The sequence below is a fragment of the Haliaeetus leucocephalus genome, unplaced genomic scaffold (genome assembly GCF_000737465.1).
Source record: "Haliaeetus leucocephalus isolate CR32 unplaced genomic scaffold, Haliaeetus_leucocephalus-4.0 Scaffold193, whole genome shotgun sequence".
Lineage (NCBI taxonomy): Eukaryota > Metazoa > Chordata > Aves > Accipitriformes > Accipitridae > Haliaeetus > Haliaeetus leucocephalus.
Genome location: NW_010972629.1, coordinates 134095 through 154994, shown reverse-complemented (window position 1 = coordinate 154994; position 20900 = coordinate 134095). Strand labels below are relative to the sequence as shown.

General features: G+C 51.8%; 2 protein-coding genes across 5 annotated transcripts in view; one reads left to right on the top strand and one right to left on the bottom strand.

The window, feature by feature from the left end:
- Window positions 1-589: 589 nt before the first annotated feature.
- On the top strand, window positions 590-11621 carry GABPB2 (GA binding protein transcription factor, beta subunit 2). 4 transcript variants are annotated; one of them, XM_010565489.1, is made up of 9 exons: window positions 590-653; window positions 914-1053; window positions 2096-2263; window positions 2416-2610; window positions 3005-3155; window positions 6231-6344; window positions 7737-7922; window positions 9405-9538; window positions 10365-11621. In XM_010565489.1, the coding sequence occupies exons 2-9, from the start codon at window positions 940-942 to the stop codon at window positions 10650-10652; spliced, it is 1350 nt and encodes a 449-aa protein (XP_010563791.1). In that variant the 5' UTR covers window positions 590-653; window positions 914-939; the 3' UTR covers window positions 10653-11621. The 4 variants fall into 4 exon arrangements, with proteins under 4 accessions (XP_010563791.1, XP_010563790.1, XP_010563789.1 ...); XM_010565488.1 differs by having other exon boundaries at window positions 6207-6344; XM_010565487.1 differs by having other exon boundaries at window positions 914-1252.
- Window positions 11622-14828: 3207 nt separating this feature from the next.
- Window positions 14829-20900, bottom strand: part of SEMA6C (sema domain, transmembrane domain (TM), and cytoplasmic domain, (semaphorin) 6C) — a 9800-nt gene continuing 3728 nt past the window's right edge. Inside the window, exons 5-17 of the mRNA XM_010565598.1 lie at window positions 20609-20710; window positions 20252-20342; window positions 20045-20167; window positions 19484-19572; window positions 18863-19080; window positions 18304-18435; window positions 18075-18217; window positions 17636-17651; window positions 17365-17601; window positions 16823-16960; window positions 16512-16589; window positions 16338-16393; window positions 14829-15619 (exon numbers count right to left, since the gene is read on the bottom strand). Of these exons, the coding sequence (XP_010563900.1) occupies window positions 14829-15619; window positions 16338-16393; window positions 16512-16589; window positions 16823-16960; window positions 17365-17601; window positions 17636-17651; window positions 18075-18217; window positions 18304-18435; window positions 18863-19080; window positions 19484-19572; window positions 20045-20167; window positions 20252-20342; window positions 20609-20710 (2214 nt within the window). The remainder of the gene's footprint in view (window positions 15620-16337; window positions 16394-16511; window positions 16590-16822; window positions 16961-17364; window positions 17602-17635; window positions 17652-18074; window positions 18218-18303; window positions 18436-18862; window positions 19081-19483; window positions 19573-20044; window positions 20168-20251; window positions 20343-20608; window positions 20711-20900) is intronic.

The window sequence follows — 20900 nt, the reverse complement described above, 5'->3', positions numbered from 1 at the left end:
TTGTGCTACTCAGCCGGTTCTGTTGGTCACTGAGGAGAGGGTGGGATGTTTCTCTTGAAAGAATAAGAAGGAAATAGAGCTTTCCAACTATTTCATAGAACTGTAATTGAAGGAAAAAAAATCAGTCGAGGGCCTCAGTGCTGTTGGAGTCACTGTTCTGCTGGGTGGCACAGTGCTCATTTGCACAGACGTTTGTTTGTAGCCACTTACTGAACATTCTACATGAGTTAATGGATAGACTTGAAGTCAGGCTTTGATAGGACTGGCCTACCAGCGTAACCCTATCGTTGAGAAAAATGCTATAGTTCACTATTGCCGTAATTATGCTATGCTTTGTGTAGCTTGGAATAGAGACACTGTTGTCCAGTACGTTGAGCACAGCTTTTGGGTTCTGCTCCTTTTATGACCTTGAACAAGACACTGAAGTTACCAAGGTTTGTTTTATCCTCTACCAGCAAAGAACAGGGATAGTTCCCCCATGCTTAGTTGCTAGAGCTGGGGTCAGAGAGTGTCTCAGAGATTAAATCATGTTCCTGAAGTGCTTTAAAAATCAAATGATGTTGTGAACACCTTTGCCGTTGCATTTACAGGTTCTGCTCTTGGAACTGGATCCACATGGGCAAGTCTTTGTGTCCGTGCAAGGTGCTGTTGAGGTAAGCAGGATTTTGCAGGAGCTCTGGAGGCTTGTGGTGTCTGACCTGTTTGCTGAACCCATGTGCTGCCTTCTCTTGATGTTTCAGGGCATGGAACTGAAAAATATGATAAATATTTATGCCTGTTTATTGATCGTGTTGGGTCTAGTTCTGTATGGGAAGATGGTGTGTTCAGATGGGCTGTAGTTGTACAGCACTTTTAAAATGTCTCTGCCTCACTGCTTTTTGTCTGTTTGTTTTCTCTCTTGCTTTTAAAGCAGCTTTCGGCAAATACTTGTTCCCATGTATGAAGATGTCCTTAGTGGACCTAGGGAAGAGGTTGCTAGAAGCAGCTCGCAAAGGCGAAGATGACGAAGTGCGAAAGCTGATGGCAAGCGGTGCTCCCTTCACCACTGACTGGGTACGTCGGGGCGATAGACGTTGGTTTTCTGTGCGAAATGGGTTGCCTGCACTCTTTAGGGCTGAACCTAAAGGATACAAATGGAAATTGGAGCAGTAAAACCAGAGTGTGCATTGACAGAAAATGCCTCTCTGGATTTCTGTGGCAGAGCAGATTCCAGATAAAGCACTTTAAAAACCAAGACTTTCCTCAGGCAAAGGTGAGTTGATGTTTGTGTAAAGATTGATCTCTGCCTAATCCACGAGAGCTAAATCACAAGTGCCATGCTGCCCCGGCCAGCAGTGTATGTAGGGTTTGATGCTTTAAGACGTTCAGTTCCCAACAGCTGAGATAAATGATGAGTCAAGTCAAATTAGAAGAACTGTTAAACCTGTCAGTAATAGGAAGTTCTTTTAAGAATGCTTTATTTAATTGTTTAAATTTTCTCAGTCGAGAAACTCATCTTTGGGGTGGTTTTTTTGTTCCCTTAAAACCCTGAAAACAAACCAGCCCATCCCGAGTTGGAAAGGAAATAAAAGCTTTAATGAAACTGAAGAATAACAGTTGGATAAACAAGGAACAAACAAGTCATTGGTAGCCATTTTCCATCACCAGTTGTCATCATTTCCTAACTTACCAGTGTGTTCATTCATAACTTTGCGAGATGAAGGAATTAACTGTATCGAGAGGTAGCAGAGCCTAGTAATATTGTAATACTGCCCTTTTCTGACCAGTGGTGAGATTATTTGTCATGATATTGAAATGGCAGAGGTGTCCTGCTGTGGTTTGGAAAAGAGGCTCAGTGATGAAGGGGTGGCACAGTGGAGAAATTAAAAGCATGTTTGATCTTCAAGTTACCAGATAACGTAAAGATTCCTAGAAAATTTGAGGTTTGCTGGGAAAATTATTGGATGTGCAGCCCCCTATTTCTAAGTGGAGAAAAAAAATTAATTTATTCCAGAAGCTTTGTCATTTTAATTACTGCTGGATATACGCGTGGTGATTACTGTGCCTGTCCTCTTTTGCTGTGAACAGACAGTAACTCTTCTAAATTAACACACAGCTTGGGACGTCGCCTCTTCACCTCGCTGCCCAGTACGGCCACTATTCGACAGCAGAAGTGCTGCTTCGAGCTGGTGTTAGCAGAGATGCCCGAACAAAAGTGGACCGGACACCACTACATATGGCTGCAGCTGACGGACACACTCATATTGTAGAACTGCTAATTAGGGTAAGTATAGCAAATTAGGTATCACTTTAAGGCTGGTCTAAATCACCCTTGGAGTTCAGTGTTGATGTCCCTGTTCAAATGCTAGTGCAGGCACTACCTTTAAGACATTGAGAGGAGACAGCGCGCAGACAAGTAACGCTTATTTCTTTCAGAACGGGGCTGATGTAAATGCCAAGGACATGCTAAAAATGACTGCTTTGCACTGGGCAACAGAGCACAACCACCGAGACGTCGTAGAGCTGCTGCTCAAATACGGAGCTGATGTCCATGCTTTCAGCAAGTTTGATAAATCAGCTTTTGATATTGCTTTGGACAAGAACAATCCAGAGACTCTGGTAATGCTACAGGTAGGTTGAGGAGGGAGAAACTTGTTGGTAATTCTCTGGCCCACAGCTGTATCTGCGCTAGAGTGAGAGGGATCCTGTTGTGTCTGATGGGATCGTTCTCTGTTTGCAGAGAGAACCAGAAATATGGAGGTGGATGAGGTTTGTTTTATTTCTACATCAATTAGTCCATGCCTATTAGGACTCAGTGGGTGATAGGGTTTACTACCACAGATCTTGTGCGGTCGTAGTGTAAGTTGCCAAGTTTAGGTGGCAGTTTTGTCACAGCTTTTGCACTGGTGTCCCTGATGCATTGCAGAGAGAAATAATCTGTCTCTCAGATGTTTCAAGGATGCTAAATACCATTGCTTACCATAGAAAGCATGACAAATGTCTGCCCAACCCCACTCTTTCCTAGGAAGCAATGCAGAACCAGGTAAATACTCATCCAGAGAGAACAAATCCCATCACCAACACTGTGACTCTCACCTCACCATTTATTCTTACGCCAGGGGAAGTTCTCAATCTCACTAGTCTCGTCTCTTCAGCAAACACCAAAACAACCTCAGGTAAGGTTTTAAGTGACCTTGAATGGCAAAGTCTTGAAAAAATCTCCTAATACTGCTTACCAGTAGAGGGCAGATGGTCATTTAGTAGAGGAAAAGTGGTGAAATGTAGCCAAACACACCCAACTACTGCTTCCTGCCCTAGAATATTTTTGCTGTCAGAGGTAACAAAGCAGTTTTCTAGCTGATGTAAATAAAGGTGGTTCCACTGTGAGTGGCAAAGCTCTGCTGAGCTCAGCTGTGGGGCTGCTCCAGGTCTGTTACAAGCAACAGAGCTTGAGAAAATGGATTTGGCTGATTGCAACAGAAGAATAATGAGAGTTATTGCCTGTGCCAAATCCTGAGCACTGCAGAGCGGTTGGGGAACAGTTTGCTTTGTTCTTTACTGGCTACAAGAGTTGAGTGAATGTTTTGTTATATATAAATGTTGAGTAAGGAAACTGCAGAATAAGCAGGTCTATTGGATATGTAGATTACTCCTTATTTCTTCTGTCCCACTTATTAGATGGAAATAATTAGGTTCCTCATTGTTCTGTGAGCCTTATTTTCATGGGGAAAACACTTTTAACTTAAGGCTGAGGGCAAATTCTTTGTGTAATTCCAATTTTCATAACTCTTGAAGTGAATTTTGTGTATTTGGGGAAATCCAAACCATTGTTTCTTTTCAGTCTGAAGGAGGCTACTAAGTACAAGTTTTGTGAAGCTATTTGGCCTCATCCTGCAAACACTTCTGCATGTGAGTAATTCTTTCATTAGTGGGACTGTTCACATGCGTGAATGTTTGCTTATCGGCTAGAGAGTGCTTTTAAAATCCCAGATACTGATGTTCTGCAGTCCCACCCAGGCCTCTCTGCCTATGCCGGGCCACAGCGACTTCAGCAACACTCCAGACTTGCTCTCAAAGCTTTCAGGGCTGCTCGCAGCTTTGAGGCACTGACAGACCCTAATTTAGAAGGGGAGAAATGACCCAAAGCGTTCTTCTTCCACCCATGAGGAAAATGCAGCGTGGCTGGCGCAGAACATCTTCAGTCAAGGATATTCCACAAACTCAAAGGGGCATAAAACTTGGGATTTTTGTATCCTGGATGACGCTCTGGCCATGATCAGTGTCACTCTCTGCAGACGGATCTGGCTTTGCCTGGAAGCCAGGTAGGAGTCACAGAGGCCAATGCCATGCTGAAAAGCTGTTAGAAAACTTCTGATTTCCAGCTTAAACACATTCACAGCCTGTTTAGACCTTCTGGTGCAAATACAGCCCTTTAGTTGAAATCATTCTTCTTTTTCCATCGCCTCCATCCCTTTGATGTGGAAATCAATCCTGTCCCCTCTCTGCCTTTGTTTCACTGGGCTAAGCAAGCTGGTCACCCCGAGTCCCTTGAATCCGTCCACGGTATGTGGGTGAGCGGCTGCAGGCAGCGTTCCAGATGAGCTCTTGGCACTGGCCTTGTAAATCCTTGTCTCTTACTGCACCTCTCCTTGTCTATCCTGCAATGTAATTGCCTTTTTCAGTGCCACAACACGACAATGGCTTATCGTCCACATGTGACTGGGCTAAAATACCGTGGGTTTTTCCCCCCATGACACTTCAAGCATTGGCAGTAGCTGGTCAGTGTGAAAATAGACGGTGTCTCCTGCTCTAGGCCATGTCAGGAGGTTTTTTGCTCATTTCCCACAAGAGGGCATCAGCGACTGCACCTTCATTACAATAAAAATCTCTTTAACTCTTATGACTAATAATTTTTCTTACCCCTCTTAAAATTCACTGTCTTCTGTTATTGAAAAGGTTTTTAAATGGGAACAAATATCTTTAGCTGGTCTGAGGAAATCTGGTTACAAAGCTGCTGAAAACAGTCACTAGGCCTGTGGCATTTTCATGTGCCTAGCCTATGGCTTTGTGAAAGTATCGTTCTTTGAAAATAAGTCCCTTGATAACCTTTGTAAAATCAGGAGCCAGTGAGAAAGACAGAAAATAGATTGCAGGGGTTAAGGCAGGGGAACTTTAGATGAACTTCCCTTTGTGTGCTTATAATCTATTTATCTACGCTGGCAATGAGGTACAGGATCTCTTTTTTTTTTTTTTTTTTTAAGAGGAATTGTGGGTTATATGCTCTGAGTTTGCACCCGTTTAATTAATTTCCTGTTCCATTCTTACTAAGTCTGCCTTTGAATAGGAATTACTATGGTCAATTGGAGGAAGAAACATTGTTTTTTGGAACTGAGAAGACTTGTTTATCCCATTCAAATCAATATACCATTGCAGTGACTGTGGTCTTTCCGCTACTGAACCTGAGAAGGGAGGAAGAAAGGACCTGCATGCCCAGTACATTGAAATAAAGTGATACATGTAGCCAATTTCTGCCTTTGAGCAAAAGTCTCTGTTAACTGACTTGTGCTGAAACGCTTGGTCCATGAAGTAATTCTGAAGACTGTACTTTCCCAACTGAGGGAGGACCTGGGTGCTGTAATATACTCATAATAGCCAACATGTTTAATATATTCTTTAGGTTTTGCAATTTTGAAAGTTGCAGTACAATGCGAAGCCAAGTAATTACGTGTGTAGCAACCTCTCTGTGCAACATTACAGCAATCAGACTCCAGCATGTCTGTGAGTGTGATCAGGCAGCGCAGCTGCGTCTCGAAGGGCTGTCTGTGTCTCCAGATCAAAGCTCGGCATGCCAACTAGCCCGGTAGACAGCCTGCCTTTCTGTAGTTCTTACAATAAAGCTGCAGCAAGTCAGTTCACATTTGCTGTTCTTTTTGTTACGTAATTCAGAAAAAACTTAATTAAATACTTGCTTTAAATGCGATTAAAATTATCATAAAATATGCAGAGTGGGTACAGTCTGTCATAAAGTAATATCAAAGCCCCTTTTACAGTTAGCAGTAGGAGGGGCACCTCTCATGAAAAATATGTACCACCTCCCTTTCTCCATTGACCAGTGGGAGCCCAGAAAATTCTTCATAGCTGATGTCTTGATCTTTAGATGACAAAATTGTTGCATTCTGACTGCTTTATTTGCTGTTTAGATATGGCAGATCCTGACAATCCTTCAGTTTGCCCTCATCTTTCCCAAGCAGGTGACTCGCATGTCTCTACAGTGCAGTTTTCCAATTCAACAACCTCTGTGCTTGCCACGCTTGCAGCCCTTGCTGAAGTATCAGCACCACTTTCCAACTCAAACAGAGACACAGGTAGGGGAAACGGGTCAGATGCCGATTCAAATTTGTGTTGTTCTAGCGAGTATCTTGCCAAGAAAGTGGAGGAGATTTAAGACGTGGAAGTGAATTTGCCTTTCAGGGTAAAGAAAAGATGACAATAAATATTTGTGAAGCTGTGGGTTCATTTTGTTTATTTATTTAATCCCAGTTCAAACTTAATGAAAAAAACAGCAATGGTTACCAATAGAAGTAACTTAATTTTTATTAACCAGCATGTCTGACCCTGACATCACAGTACGTTGCTCTTGATGTGCTTTCACAGTTATATAAAAAAGAAAAAAAAAACCCCAACAACAAAAAAACCCCCTCCAGAACATGAGTTTACTTTAATATATAAATGTAGATAAATATTTTTAAGAAGGAAATTGTCTGAAATGCTTTCTGTCCCCAGTTTGTGGTAAAATGTTGGTAGTCAAAAAAATGTTTTGAGTCTCTTGAGGATCTGGTAACTTTTTCTTATGGAAAGGTTTGGGCGTTTTTTGTGTTTGGGTTTTTTTATGATCTTTCATGGTATGTTTGTGGAGTGTAATGTTTGACCTTTTAATTAACTTCAGATTTAGAAATTTGATAAAGTTAAAGTTTATATAATCCTTTCACCTTGGAATTAATTTATTTTCCCCAAAGCTAAATGTTTTCCTAGAATCTAGAGATGAGCAATTTGACTTCTTTAAGCTGCTGGTGCCACACCACTGATTCCTTGACCTGCAGTGCTTGAGTGTTTTCCTCTTTGGCACCCAGAGCGCACATAACAGGTCAGATCCCCTCTGTTTCCTGCGCTTGCAGCATACGCTGGGAGCAGGATGCAGCCGAGGGTTTGCAATCCTGATTATTTGTGCAAGCCATTAAGTTACACAAGAAGTGTCCTGGGGAGTTGAACCAGTCCGTGGTCATCCAGCCAAACCAAATAGCCTCCTCATGGTTGTTTGGCCATGCTCGTGCAGACAGGGCTCTTGAGGCATGAAGAGTTTTTTTGTGTGTGGTTTGTCTTCATTAGAGCTGGGGGAAGGGTTGTGGAAGGAAGCTTTGCAGAGCCAGGTCTGCTTAACAGCTGACAGCTGCCTCCAGCTCCAGGCCTTTTAGTTTAATATGCTTGGATGCTAGTACTTATTAATTAACACAAAAAATGCTGGCTTTACTCTAGAAGACTTGTTTTGCTAAAGTGTAGTGGATTTTATTTTCTTTTCCCCTACTAAGACTTACTGTATTTCCCGATTTTTTTTTTTTTTTCCCCCCCCCCCCCCCCATAAGCGGGCATCCCAGGAGTCTCAAGCTGCGTGCTTGAGCTTTTTCACTAGACTTCAGTTTCTATTCAAGGAAGAGAGAAGGAAACGCTGACTTTTTTTGGCACTTACTTTATTTCTCAAGGTAAGACGGAGGAAGTAGTGGAAGCAAATTCTGTCGATTCTGCCATACAACAAGTGGTTGGCAGTGGAGGGCAGCGCGTCATCGCCATTGTAACAGATGGAGTTCCCCTGAGCAGCCTGCAAACGGCCATCCCCACCAGTGGCCTCAGCCAGCCCTTCATCCTAACCATGCAAGATGGACAGCAAGGTAAGAAGGAGCTGAACTTGGAAGGCAGCGCTGAGGATTAACTTCAAAAAGAGAAAAAGAAACTGCTGCCTGTGAACCCTGTCGAGCCCCGCAACGCTGGCGGCTGGTGTGATGTGGCTTGTTGGCGCTGTGATGTAACAGATCCATGCCTGACTGCTGGGCCCCAGGAGGGGTTAAAATGTCTGTGAGACTTACGTCAGTGGTAAAGCTTGCCAGCAACTTATTTGTAGCTTAGTACACATTCACACTGCTATGCTTTAATATTTTGGTCTTTGCGTTAAGACCAAACACCTTTAGTAGAATGTTGCAGGAGGAGAAATGCCGAGTTAGCCGTTCTTTTTGGCAGCTGGGCAAAGACAATTCCTTTATCTTGTGGCGAACTTCCTGGTCTGGGAGTAAATCACGCAGCTGATGAAACTGCAACCTGTTACCTTTAGCAATCACTCCATTGTTCTTGTAAAACTTAGTATTAGGCCATTAAGCTTAAATATACCTTTTCTTCCCATAACTCTGGTTATATTGCCTAGGGTGATATAATCTTATCAATTTTACAAGGCAAATGTAAATCGTGTTCAGTAAAGCACGGCAGAGCTCTAGAGTGCTCTTACAGTGAATTTTTGTTTCTTCAAGGGATGTAATTCATCAGCCTTGTCCACTACCGACAATTCTTTTAGCATGTCCTAGGGATACTCCGTTATTTGGATTAATGTTGGTGCAGAAAAAGAGGATTAGGAAGCAGAGCAGCTCTCCTGTAACGTGCATACAGTGCTACAATGTGAGATGGGTTACATCAGTTGTGTCTGTTTACAGACTTCATGAGTGAAAAGCAATTTTCTAAAGCTGTTAATTATTCAGAATTATTTGCCAAATTACTACAAATAATTCCTGGCTTGTAACCTGTTCTGAGCCTAAGGAAGACAAAGGGAGAACTGTTCAGATAGTGCTACCTTCAGTAGCTCACGTGGTGCCTTTCTCCTTGGCTGGACGAATTCTTGCTACTGGCTTCCCAAAGTGAAAACCCATGTTTGCAGATTTAAAATGTGTTTGTTCTCTGGAGTATTTGCAGCTCTTGCATGCGCTTAAAGCTGATTCAGAGCTTAGCCAGTGGGACTGTGTACTGGGAATTTTCGAGAAGAGCTTTCTATTCCTCTTGCTTAGTCTGTCCCAGCTATTAACTGCATTACTGAAGCATTGGATTGGTAGTTTTTACCTTGTTCTCTAAGATGGAAATCTTTGATTTCAGTTTCTGTCAGCCCTGTTGTGGTGAAATATTCAGGTATTTCAGAGGCCTGAGTAGAGAAAACTGGAAACCCAGTCCAGAGTTTCTCTCCTCTCTGGGAAGACTTCAGCATTGCTGATCAGCAGGTCTCCTCTTTTTCTCCAGAACCACGCTAATGCACTGACTTCAGAGAAGTCTTTTAGGAAACATCTGTGCAAAAGCATGTCTCGCACTGTATAATTTGTCACCTTTTAATTTTTCAGTTTTAACTGTACCTGCTGGTCAGGTTGCAGAAGAGACTGTTCTTGAAGACAAAGGTGTCGCAGAAGACGAAGAAAAGCCACTGGCTAAGAAGCAAAAAGTGGAACAAAATACAGATGACTTAAAGGAAGACAAGGTAGATACTGCAGCTTGTAACTTTGATTGCTGTTGTCTCCTGCATGTTTCTCTGCTGTGCTGAGGATGTCGGGCTCCCGGTCTGCCAAAGCCATCTCAGAATAGAAATGAGCTGCGCCCTGCTCGGCTGAGTCTGGGGATGTCTCTGTAACAAACTCTGCTCAGAGGTTCCCTGCTCTTCCCGCGCATGGTCCTGTGTTAGCAGTGAACAGGCAAGAGGTTGAAAGGAGCGGTGCTCAGTTGGATATCGATAGGAGGAAAAGAGCCAGCTAAATCACTTGTGGCTGTTTTGCCTGTGCTGAAGGTGTAGCTCAGGGTTTTTAGATTAGTCGTGGTCGTTTACTGAGATTATTTAGGATTTCCTGTAGAAGCAGAGCATTACAGGCTGGGTGTAAGCCAAGCCTCAGCTCTTCACAAAGCAGCAGGAATGACTCTCCCATCACTCTCTGTTGGGGAGGAAGAACGTTCTTGATTGCCTCTCAACTTTTCAGCACTAATAGCTCTTTATTTTTCTTGCATCTTGGTTACACCTGCTTCCAACCTTTGAAATTCACGACAGTGAGATCATGCATAACTTCCCAGCCCACCTCCCTGCATGCTGTGGGGACACCTACCAGCCAGTTTGTGCATCCCCGTGTTCCGGTTGCCTCTGGTAATGTGTGACAAGCAAACCAGTTGAACAGAACTTGACCCAAGCACATTTCAAGCACTGCCTAAGAGCATTTTGCTTTTATGACTCGTAACTGTTGGAGTGCTTGCACACCCCGTTGCCTTCATGTCACAGGTTGGGCCTCCATCGTGGGCTCTCTCAACTTTGTTTTCTGTAGGACAGTGTTGAAAGGGAAGTGCTACAGCAGCAGTTGCAAGAGGCGAACCGGAAGGCTCAGGAATATCGCAGCCAGCTCATGAAGAAAGAGCAAGAGGCGGAGGAGTACCGGCTGAAGCTGGCAGCCATGGTGAGGCAGCAGCCCAATGGAGTGGAGGTGACAGTGCTCGAAGAGGTCGCTGAGGTTGACCCGCTTGTGGTAACCTCGGAGGACATCAAGGAATCCGTTCTGGCCATGCTAGAAACAGATCAGCCAACCGATACAACTGTGGAGACTGTAACCTCCTAATCCTTGGTGATTGACTGGGTTTTGTATGGGAAAATAACCTTTTTTTTTTTGTGTGTGTGTGTGTGTGTTAAATAAGGTGCTGTTGGCAAGTGGTGTTGGAGCAGAGGGCTGTTGTCAAAGCCACCCCGTTGCTGGGGGTAGAAGCTTCTCCAGCCACTTGCAATGTAACTCTGCTTTCAGCGTGGTGCCAAAAGGTGCTTTTAAAGCTTGACCTTGAGAGATTGGAAGCTTTTTAACAAAATCTTAGCCAGTGAGTGACCTAACGGCTTATTTGGTGATGTCAATACCTGCATTGTTGGGGAGTGGAAAAGAAATACCTCATTGCCAAAGCAGCTGGTATTAGCGCTCAGCTGCCTGGAAGTTACAGCACTGAAAACAGACTTTCTGCAATAACCTGAGGTGTTCGCTCCCTTTGGCGAAGTCGAGTGGCTGGATCTGGACCTTCAGAAAAAGTCGACTCTTGGGGTGTTGCTTTAAAATCTTCAGAGGTGTGGAGGGGATTTCCCCTTTCAGCCAGAGAGCAAGTTACGTTCTTTTTCTTGCAAAACCATGAATCTCCTTGATGGAGGCAACCTTCAATGCAAGAGCAAAGGCCAGGCTGAATGTCTGTCAGATGGAGCATTTCACGCTATCAGGGAATACCACGCTTCACACTCTGTGTTTCAGGAACAATTTGGGGAAGGTCTTTGTCAGACCCCTTAACTACCCAGAGGGATTGCAAAAAATTCCTCCTCAGTTTTATGGTATTTAGTCAAATGTTCTATTTGACACTTCTGCGCTGAACAGTAGCATTAACTGATTATATATGCAAAACTATACATACGGTGGTTGCTGCAAGACAGCTTGAGAGTCGAGTTGTCTCTGGAGATATATATGTCACTTTTTTTTACTAAACAGTTTTTATTTTTAAAGATACTAAAACCTTTTTTAAGAAGCAGCTGATCTTGTTACTGAAATGTTCGTGGTTTTTTTTTTACTCTCTGCAGGCCCGTTTAGTGCAGGGATCCGTTTAGTACGGTGGATTGTGGGTTTCAAGACAGCAGGGAACTGATTGGAAGCACCCCGAGTAATTGCGTGGAGCTCAATAGTGAAAGGTTATCAAGGGAAGTTTAGAAAAATACCATCACGCAAGCTGTGCTGTCGGCCGTGAAAAGGTTTTAAGGGCAAGGAGTGACTTGCAGGTCTGAGGCCCTAGCAGATGGGCTGCTCCCTGAGAATGTCTTCCTGCCAGACAATCCCTAGCTCTTTTGGCCTGTAGTTTACTGATTTAGGGTTTGTTGGGGTTTTTTTTGCCCTAGTTTTGTAACCATTGGCAGGATTCAAGGTAACAATTTGATTTCATGGTCCTTGCATTGCATTTTTCTGTGTTATTTCCAAGCCTGTCTGGATAATGCGTTTTTCTCTTGGTTCAGGTACTGCCTTTGTTACTGTTTCTTTGCTGATAGATCAGCCCATATTGTGACATTGGAGATGTAATACAGACTAACAAGTTCATAAAGGTATGAATGTGAGGTCACAGCTCCAAAGGAATCTCTCACCCCAAGAGGAAACTGCTTTTCATATTAAAATCAGTCAGTTCCTTGTGGTTGGACCTGAAAGGAAGGAGGGATCTGCCGAAATCCCCTCTTCAGCAACGTTTCACAGTGTTTCACTGGTTGGGTTCACCAGCGAGTGGTAGGAGAGGAAGGTTTATGTGACTGTTGTAAAGGCTTCGTGAGACTTGCTGAATTTCGAGAATCTAAGTGCATTTATTTATAACCAGTGTAGCTATATTTATAAATAAGACTTTTTTTATCTTTTTCCAAAAGATGTTTTGAAGAAGGCTTTAATAATTATTTTTTATGAACAAATGTTTGGAGAGACTTGGGTCCTGGCTGTTGATTACTTCAGTGTTTCCTCACTGACTTCAAGCATGCGTTATTTTCTTTTGTTCCCCAGAACATTGATGGTTTGGGTCTGTTTGAACTAAAAATCTGCGTCGGAGGGTTCAAGGCAGTATTAAAGTAAATCCAGGCAGATTCTTCTAATACCCAGAAGCATTTACGGATGTAAAGGGACACTGTCAATTTTGGCTTTTACATTTCGCCTGAAATTTGTGCTTATTATTTGTAAATTTGAAGAGCTCAGCAGCTGTAGCATATATAAACACTGCGTTGTGCCTTTGACAGCACTGCGATTCTCAGTTATTTCCATCCTTCTCCTGAAAAGGGTCGGTTTTGCCAAAAAGTCCCTTCAGCTGGGAAACAAACTTCCCCTTCAGAAGAGGAGGAAAAGAAAAAAAAAGTCCGTGGCACTCACGGTAACTGGATTTGGTTTATAGAGTTGGAACAAATAAAGCTGACAGTGTTCTTACTGCTTTGCCTTGTGGGGGGCTTAAATCACACTTTAATTTTATTTTTAGAAATACTCCCATACGGGTCTGAACAAAGACGAGGAGAATTTGATCTCTGCCCAGCGTTTAGAAAGAATTTAAACCCTGCTGCAGCCGTTGCTCTTCCACAGAAAGGATTTGGAGCTTTTTAAGCCAAGACCAGCAGTTTTCTGGTCAGTGCGTAGTCAGCTGTGGCAGCGTAGGGCTGTTCTGAAGCGGGTAAATAACCTCCCACTGGAGTCTGGGCCGGACTCTGCTGCGTCAGGGCTTTTCTCACCCACACCTTTGCCATCCTCGCACCACTTTCACCGGCCAGCGCAGGATTCGAAGAGGTTAAAGGCTAAACAAAGCCCTTTGCTTTCAACGGCTGCGTTCTTATCGAGGCAGAGCAGCCCAGCTCCCCTCCGCCCACACCTCCAGCCTGACTTCCCCTCTGCTGCGAGCTTGGGATCGCACCAGCGCTTGCCTGCATGCTTCTGCGGGTGGGAGAATCCCGGTTCCTTTCCCAGAGACGCCAATGCAGAAGTTGCGGTCTTAAAACAAACGTGGGTTGTTTCTCCTCGGTGGAGGAGGTGGCGCGGCACTAATTGAACCAGTTTAGGTTTGATTAGAGGTCTGTTTGCCTCTTGTTTGCAGTAACCAGCTCTAAACAGTTCCCTTTATCCTAAATCGGAAACAGGGCGTTGTAAATCCGGTGGGGATGAGCGGAGGAGGTCACGGAAACGTGAGCTAAATCCTCTCCAGACAACTGTGAAGGCAAATAGCAAACCCCGGGAGTTAAGCTGAGTGGGGCGCAGGTCCCCCGGAGACCTTGGCTGGGGCCTTCCCTGTCCGTACCCCCCTTCCACTCCAACCCACCACCTGTGGGGTGGTTCTTGGTGCCAAATCTGATTATTTCTTTAATCTCGCCTTTATCAGATTGTTTTCCCCCGTGCCAGGCACAGTGCCGGGGTATTTATCGCAGAATAAATGGCCGCTTCACAGTGGCAGGTCCCTTGCGGACCCCGTTAGCGCTCTGATGAGGAACCAAGTGCTTGGGACCCCTTTTCTACTGAGGGTTAAGGTTTGGAAATGCAGAAGTTTCAACATTTATACTTTTTTTTTTTTTTTTTTTTTTTTTTTGTGTACTATGTTTCTTAATAAAATACCATGCCCTCAGTGAGCAGCTTTCCTTCACCCCTGGTGTCAGTCCAGTCCCCCTAAGCCACCACCTTGCCAGCCCCTTCATGTCCTCGGGTGTCCCACGTGCCACTGTCTCTGTGAGGACAGCCCAGGGCCACCATGCTGGACTCAGGGGTGTCCTGTCCCCATCCCACTCCCCACCCTTGCCCTGGACAGAGCCAGGCAAGCAGCTGCATAGGAGCGACCATGTATTTAATTGCCACGGCTGGCACAGGGCTGAGCCCTGGTCCTACACAGTAGGATGAACCGAGCTCTGGTGCAGAGAGCCGCCATGTCCGACACCCTTCCTGCTGTCCCCAGGGTGGGGGGGCTGTGGCCATCAGGGTGGGCAGCAGCAGCTCCAATGACCCCCAAAGCAGTGAATAAATTAGAAAGGATCAAAAAATGAAAAAGCCCTGGGAGCTGGGGGATCCTGTCACCCTGGGCAGGGAGACAGGGCAGGGTTGGGGGTGGACACATGGGACCCTCACCACCCAAGGGAAAGAGATGGGGGCAGCCTGGGGATATGGGGACCCTCATGGCTCAGGGCATGGAGCCAGGGAAGGGAGGACCCTGCCACCCAGGGTGGAGGATGGCTCGGGTCCCCTGTGCCAGCTGCAGCAGGGGTGTCCTCGGTGGGGGGCTCAGGGCTGCCCGGGGGCTGCCGGCACCAGCAAGGGCTTGGGCAGCACTGGGGGCTTCATGGAGAGGGAGCGCTCCAGGGTGCTGGGCCGCGGGCCCCAGGGTGGCCCCCCCGGCGCCCCTAGTGAGTGCATGCGGGTAAGCCCCCGGGCCAGGCCGGGTGGTCTCGTGGGCGTCCCTCCCAGCGAGTGTCTTTGTGCCAGGGGTCGCCTGGGTGGCGGGGGGCTGTCAGGGGGCACATCCAGCCGCCGGGGTGCCCCGTCACGGGGAGCCAGGGGAAGGTTGGGGAATGGGGCGCCCGGCTGTACCCGGTTGGCAAAGGAGCTGGTGGCTGGGGGGGTCACCGGCCACCCCGAGCCCCCCGTCCTGTGCAGCCGCTGCAGCAGCTCCTCCAGGGTGGCCTTGGGTGGGGGTCCCGGGCCGGGGGGCTCTGGGCAACCTGGGGTGTTGAGATGGGTGGCCTGGCCACGTCGGTGTTCTGCCACTCGCTCCTGGGGCATCTTGGTGGGTGGTTGCGGGGTGGCCTCAGGGGTGGGAAGCTCGGGGGGGTCCCACAGGCCCCCAGCCCCTCCCTGGGGCGGCAGCAGGGGGTAGAGGCGGGGGGCAGGTGGCTGGGCCAGGGGCCGTGGGGTGGCAGGGGACTCCAGGGGTCCCTTGGGGACAGCAGGGCGACGGTAGCAGGCTGCCAGCAGCCCAGCAGCCAGGGCACCCAGGGTGAAGGCGCCCAGCACGCAGCCCACCAGCACTGGCACCGGCACCGTCGCTGCAGCTCCCGTCTCGGCCTGACGCACCCCTGCGGGAGCACCCATCAGCCCGCCATGTGTGTGGGGGACCCAGACCCCAACCTGGACCCCCCTGGGGATCCCTCTTGGTCCCTGGGGTCCCTCTCCCACCCCTGGGTTCCCTTCCTGGTCCCTGGGGTCCCCCCACCCTGGGTCCTTCTCCTGTCCCTGGGGTCCCTCCTGGTGCTGGGGTCCTTCCTCCACCCCTGGGGTCCCTCTCCCATCCCCAGGGCCGCTGCTGGTCTCTGGGATCCCTGTCCCATCCCTGGGATCCCTTTCCTGTCCCTGAGGGTGCCTTCCTGGTCCTTGGGATCCCCCCATCCCCAGGGTCCCTTCTAGTCCCCGGGGTCCCCCAACCTCTGGGATCCTTCTCCCACCCCAGGGGTCCCTCCTAGTCCCTGGGTTCCTCCCATATCCCTCCCTGGTCCCCAGGGTCCCTCCCAATGGGTGTCCAGGAGGGACAGACGGGGTGTCACTGACCATGGGCCAAGTCCCCGTCACCGTCCCCCGCAGCCGGTGCATCTGTGAGAGCAGAGTGGGGTCGGGCCAGGCCACCCACGTTGCCTGGGACCACCTGTGCCCCCCCACACTGTCCTCCACATCCTCCAGTGTCACCCGCATCCGCCTGTGACCTCATGTCCCCAGAAGTTCCCATGGTGACCCTCTATGTCCCCCAATATTCCCATGTCCCCAATGCCCCCAGTGTCACCCATGTCCCCCACCCGTCACCTTGGCAGGTCCCAGTGATCCCAGGGGATCCCTCCACGTCCTGCTCGAAGCCACTCCTGGGGGACACGGGTGGAATGTCACCCACTATCCCCAGTGTCCCCACCCCACGAGGAAGGGACCCAGGAGACTGGGAGGGGGTAGCCCCCAGGGAAGGCCACTGCGGGGGACACTTACGGAAGGTCCTCGGAGAAGGGGACACAGCCCCTGGGGGGCAGCCAGACGCAGTAGGGGTCACGGGCGGCCAGGCAGCTCCTGCGTGGGGGGACCCAGGCAGCTGGGTGCTGGAGCTGCCCCTGCACGTCCCTGTGCCCTCGCACGCTCTTGCACACCCCTGTTCCTCGCACACTCTCGCACACCCCCGGCCCTCGCATACCCTTGCACGCCCCTGTGCCCTCGCACACTCTTGCACACCCCTGTGCTCTCACAGGTCCCCGTGCCCTTGCATGCCCTCGTGCCCTCGCATGCCCCGTCCACCCCCCGCTCACCTGCGGCAGGCGCCGTGTCGGGCGCAGCGGCTCAGGGGCAGACGCACCAGGCACCCAGTGAAGGCGACGTAGAGCTCCCGGCCCGGTGGGTGCAGCTCCAGCCCCAGCACCCGGCTGGCGCCCCGCGGCCCCCGGCACCTGCACCCCCCATAGCACCCATCGTGACTGCACCCCACCTCAGCACCCACAGTCCCACGGCACCCCATGGCACCTTGCAGCTCCACGGCACCCGCCAGCAGCCCGTGGCACCTGCATGGCCCTGCAGCACCTGCATGACCCCATGGCACCCATCAGCTCCCCATGGCACCCACATGGCCCCCCCCCAGCACCCATCAATGCCCTATGGCATGCGCATGGCCCCCCAGCATCCATGCGGTGCCCACACTACCACTGCACCCATTGGTGCCCGCTGCCTACCAGCACCCATCAGCACCCATGAGCCCCCCCAGCACCCATGGTGCCCACAAGCCCCCCAGCACCCACGGTGCCCAGGTGCCCCCCCCAGCAGCCCCAGCCCCGGATACCCAGTGCCTGGCACTCACCGCCTGGGGTCGTAGAGGCTGATCTCCTCCAGCAGCAGTGTCTCAGCGCTGGTGTCCCCGGTGTCACCAGGCTCTCGGCTGTCACCGGGTGCCGGGGTGCTGCCGGGGTGCCGCGTGGCCCGGGGGTGCTGCGCGGCCGCCAGGACCTTCAGCACCCGCCCGTCCTCAGCGCCCAGGAAGAGCACGGTCTGGTTCCCCTGTGGCCCCGCGCCCGTGTCCACCGCCAGCTGCGTCAGCCTGCGCCCAGCACACCCTCGCACCCACCATGCACAGGGCCTTGCATGCCACTCTGCAGCCACTCGCACACCTTTGCACCGTGGTCTTGCACACCCGTGCACCAGGGCTTCGTGCTGGCTTGCACTGGGGCTTTGCACACCCTTGCATAGGACCCTTGCACACACTTGCAATGGGGCCTCGCACACTGTTGCACACCCTTACAGCAGGGCCAGGTCTTACATGCCCTCACATAGCCTTGGCCGGGACTTTGCACATCTTTGCACGAGGGCCTTGCACCAGGGCCTTGTGCACCCTTGCACAGGGGCCTTGCATGAGGACCCTCCCCACCCCACAGCACCCACAGGACTGGCTGCACCCTCACCCCCCCTGCACACTCACACCCTCCTTGCATGAGCTACCTACCCCCTGTCCCCAGGGCCACACATCCCCTAGGCCACCCTGTCCCCCCGCCGGGGCACACCTGGTGCCGGTGCGGGTGAAGAGGGGCCGCCCGCCAGCGGGTGCCACAGCACCGTGCAGCAGTGGGTGCTCCTTGGCGAAGACCAATGTCTCGTCAGGGAAGTCCCCGGAGGTGACAACACCGGCGGCCAGTCCCATCCCAGCGCAGCAGCCCGGCCTGCAGCACAGCCAGCGTGGGGACCCAGGGGTCCAGGCAGATGCCGCACCCCAGGGGGACCCAGGTGTCCAGGCTGGGGGGTGTACCTGGGTCGGGGCACCCTGTCCTCGGGCACTGGGGCCCAGGTGCCAGCGGTACCGCGGGGTTCGGCGAAGGGTCCCTCGAACGCCCGCTCCACGTCCGCCAGGTAGAAGGCGCAGACGGCAGAGCCGGGGATGCTGCAACGGCGGCGGGGGGTGGCACTGGTGCTGGGGACACCCCTGTCCCCTCCCGCGGCTGCCAGGTCAGCCTTGGTTTGGCCAGGGCCCCTCCGCGTCCCTGTTGGTCCCCGCTGTGTCCCCATGCCCTGTTCCCGTGTCCTGTCCCACTGTGTTCCCATGTCCCCCTGTGAGTCCATCCCCATGTCCCCATGTCTGTGCCTCCCATGTCCCCATATCCCCATCTCCTGTGTCCCCGTGTCCCCATGTGTGTGCATCCCCACGTCCCCATCCCTCCCGTCCCCATATCCCTGCCCATGTCCCCCCATGCCATGCTCCACTGCCATGTGTGCCTACAGCCCCCTGTCTCCTTGGCTACCCATGTCCCCACGTCCCCCGTGAGCCCGTGTCCCCCCGTAACCGTGTCCCCGTGTCCCTGCCACCATGCCTGTTGGGCTGGGTGCCGAAGAGGGCGAGGACAGCGGGGCGCCCGTGCAGGGCCCGGGGGGGTGTCACCGCCTCCAGGACATCGAAGTAGAAGACGGTGTCCCCAGGGATGGCACACTGCAGCCGTACCTTCAGGAAGGACGTCCAGCGCCGCTCCAGCACCCGTGGGGAGCCCCCTTGGTCATTGCGGCACACCCGCGCCACCCGCGCCACCACCACCTGCACCGGCACCCGTGGGCATCAGCACCCGAGGACCCACAGGCATCGGCACCTGGGCACCCATGGGTGTCCGTGCATGGGCACCCACAGGTGTCAGCACCCGAGGACTCTCAAGCATCAGCACCCAGGCACCCATGGGCGTCAGCTCCCAGGGAGCCACAGACATGAGCACCCAAGGGCCCGTGGGCATCGGCACCATCACCCGGGCAGCCAGGGCCATTGGCACCTCAGGCTGGCACCCATGGGCACCCACGAGCACCCACAGGCAGCAGCACCCTGGGGGGCACCAGCACCCAGCCAGACACCCCAGGGAGGGGGGCACTGGACTCTCCCCTGCCTTGATGCCAGGGGGATGGGCACCCAGGTGCCCCCACCCCCTGTGCCACCACATCCCCGTGCCCACCTTGCCCAGGGCGCTGAGCTCCACGGCGACCTCCCTGAAGAAGAAGTAGACGTAGGGACCATAGGGCAGCGCCTGGACAAAGTGGGGCTCTGGGGGGACCGGAGGGGAGCTGTCAGACCCTGCCGCCTCCTGTCCCCATCCCCCACCCCTGCGCTCACGCCCTCCCCTGCCCCTTCCACCCCTTGATGGCCCCATAGCCCTGTACCACCAGATCCCAGCCCCTGTGTCCCCCCAGCTCCACAGCCCCAGACCCACCTACTCCCCCACAGCCCCCCCATACACCCCTAACCCCCTACCTGTGCCCATCACCCCCCTACACTGGTACCCCTCTGTGCCATTCCCACACACAACTGTACCCGTCTACCCACTCCACAGCCCCCCACGGACCCATACCCCTCTACCCCAGCCCATATACACCCTGACCCCTCTACCTACCCCCAGCCCCCCAATACACGCATACCCCTCTACCTGTCCCCATCACCCCTCCATGGACCCGTACCCCTCTACCTGTCCCCATCACCCCCCCACACCCGTGTCATCCCCTCCTATACAGTGGGGTACCCTGCAGCCAGCGGGAGCTGTACTTGAGGGTGCGCAGCGGGGGGCGGCCGGGGCTGAGGCTGCGGTAAATCACTGCGTCGCTTGCCTGGAAGTCGGCCACTGTGGCTGAGTACAGGCTGCCGTCTGCAGGGGGGTCACACCAGCGTCAGCACTGTCCCCCTCCCTGGATACCCCCGTGTCCGTCCCCCGCCCCCGTCCAGCACCCACCGACAAAGAGGGCGACGATGCTCTGCTTGGCATCGAAGGGGCACCGGGCCTGGCCGCTCACCTCCTCGCCCTCCTGCGCGAGGCTGCTCACCTGGGGGAGGTGGGGGGGGGGTTGGCAGAGGCAATGAGAACACCCCCTCCTTCCACTCATCACACCCTCATGCTGCCTCCAGCCCCAGCATGGAGACGCTGAGGACACCCACACTCATCACACCTCTGGGCACTGCCCTGCTCCACTCCCCAGTGGGGGGCTGAGGCCCCCCACACTTATCACACCCACCACCCCCCTGTGCTCCCTGGCGGGGCTGAGACCCCCCCCACTCCTGACACCCACGGTCCCCCCACGCTCGCCCCCACCTGGTAGATGCGGCAGAGGGGGCTGAAGGCATTGGTGCCGCAGGCCAGGAGGGTGCCAGCGTCGTGGGGCACCAGCACCCTGATGTAGTTGTGGCACTCGTCCTACACGGGGGCAGGGGAGGGGACATGGGGGTGGACATGGGCGGGACACGGGGGGCCCCGGTGTCACCACCTTCCCCTGCCCTGAGCCCCCTGTTTGACCCTATCCCTTGTATCCCCCATACCCTCTACCCCCACACCTCCATACGCTGTACCCCTATACCCTGTGCCCCCCGTATACCTGTACCCCAAT

Excerpts from the sequence above, each read along its gene's own strand:
- GABPB2 (XM_010565486.1), top strand. The coding sequence starts at position 1,091 with ATGGGTTGCCTGCACTCTTTAGGGCTGAACCTAAAGGATACAAATGGA. Across the intron at positions 2,264-2,415 it reads TTGTAGAACTGCTAATTAGG|AACGGGGCTGATGTAAATGC; the intron begins GTAAGTATAGCA and ends TATTTCTTTCAG. Across the intron at positions 6,345-7,736 it reads CAACTCAAACAGAGACACAG|GTAAGACGGAGGAAGTAGTG; the intron begins GTAGGGGAAACG and ends TTATTTCTCAAG.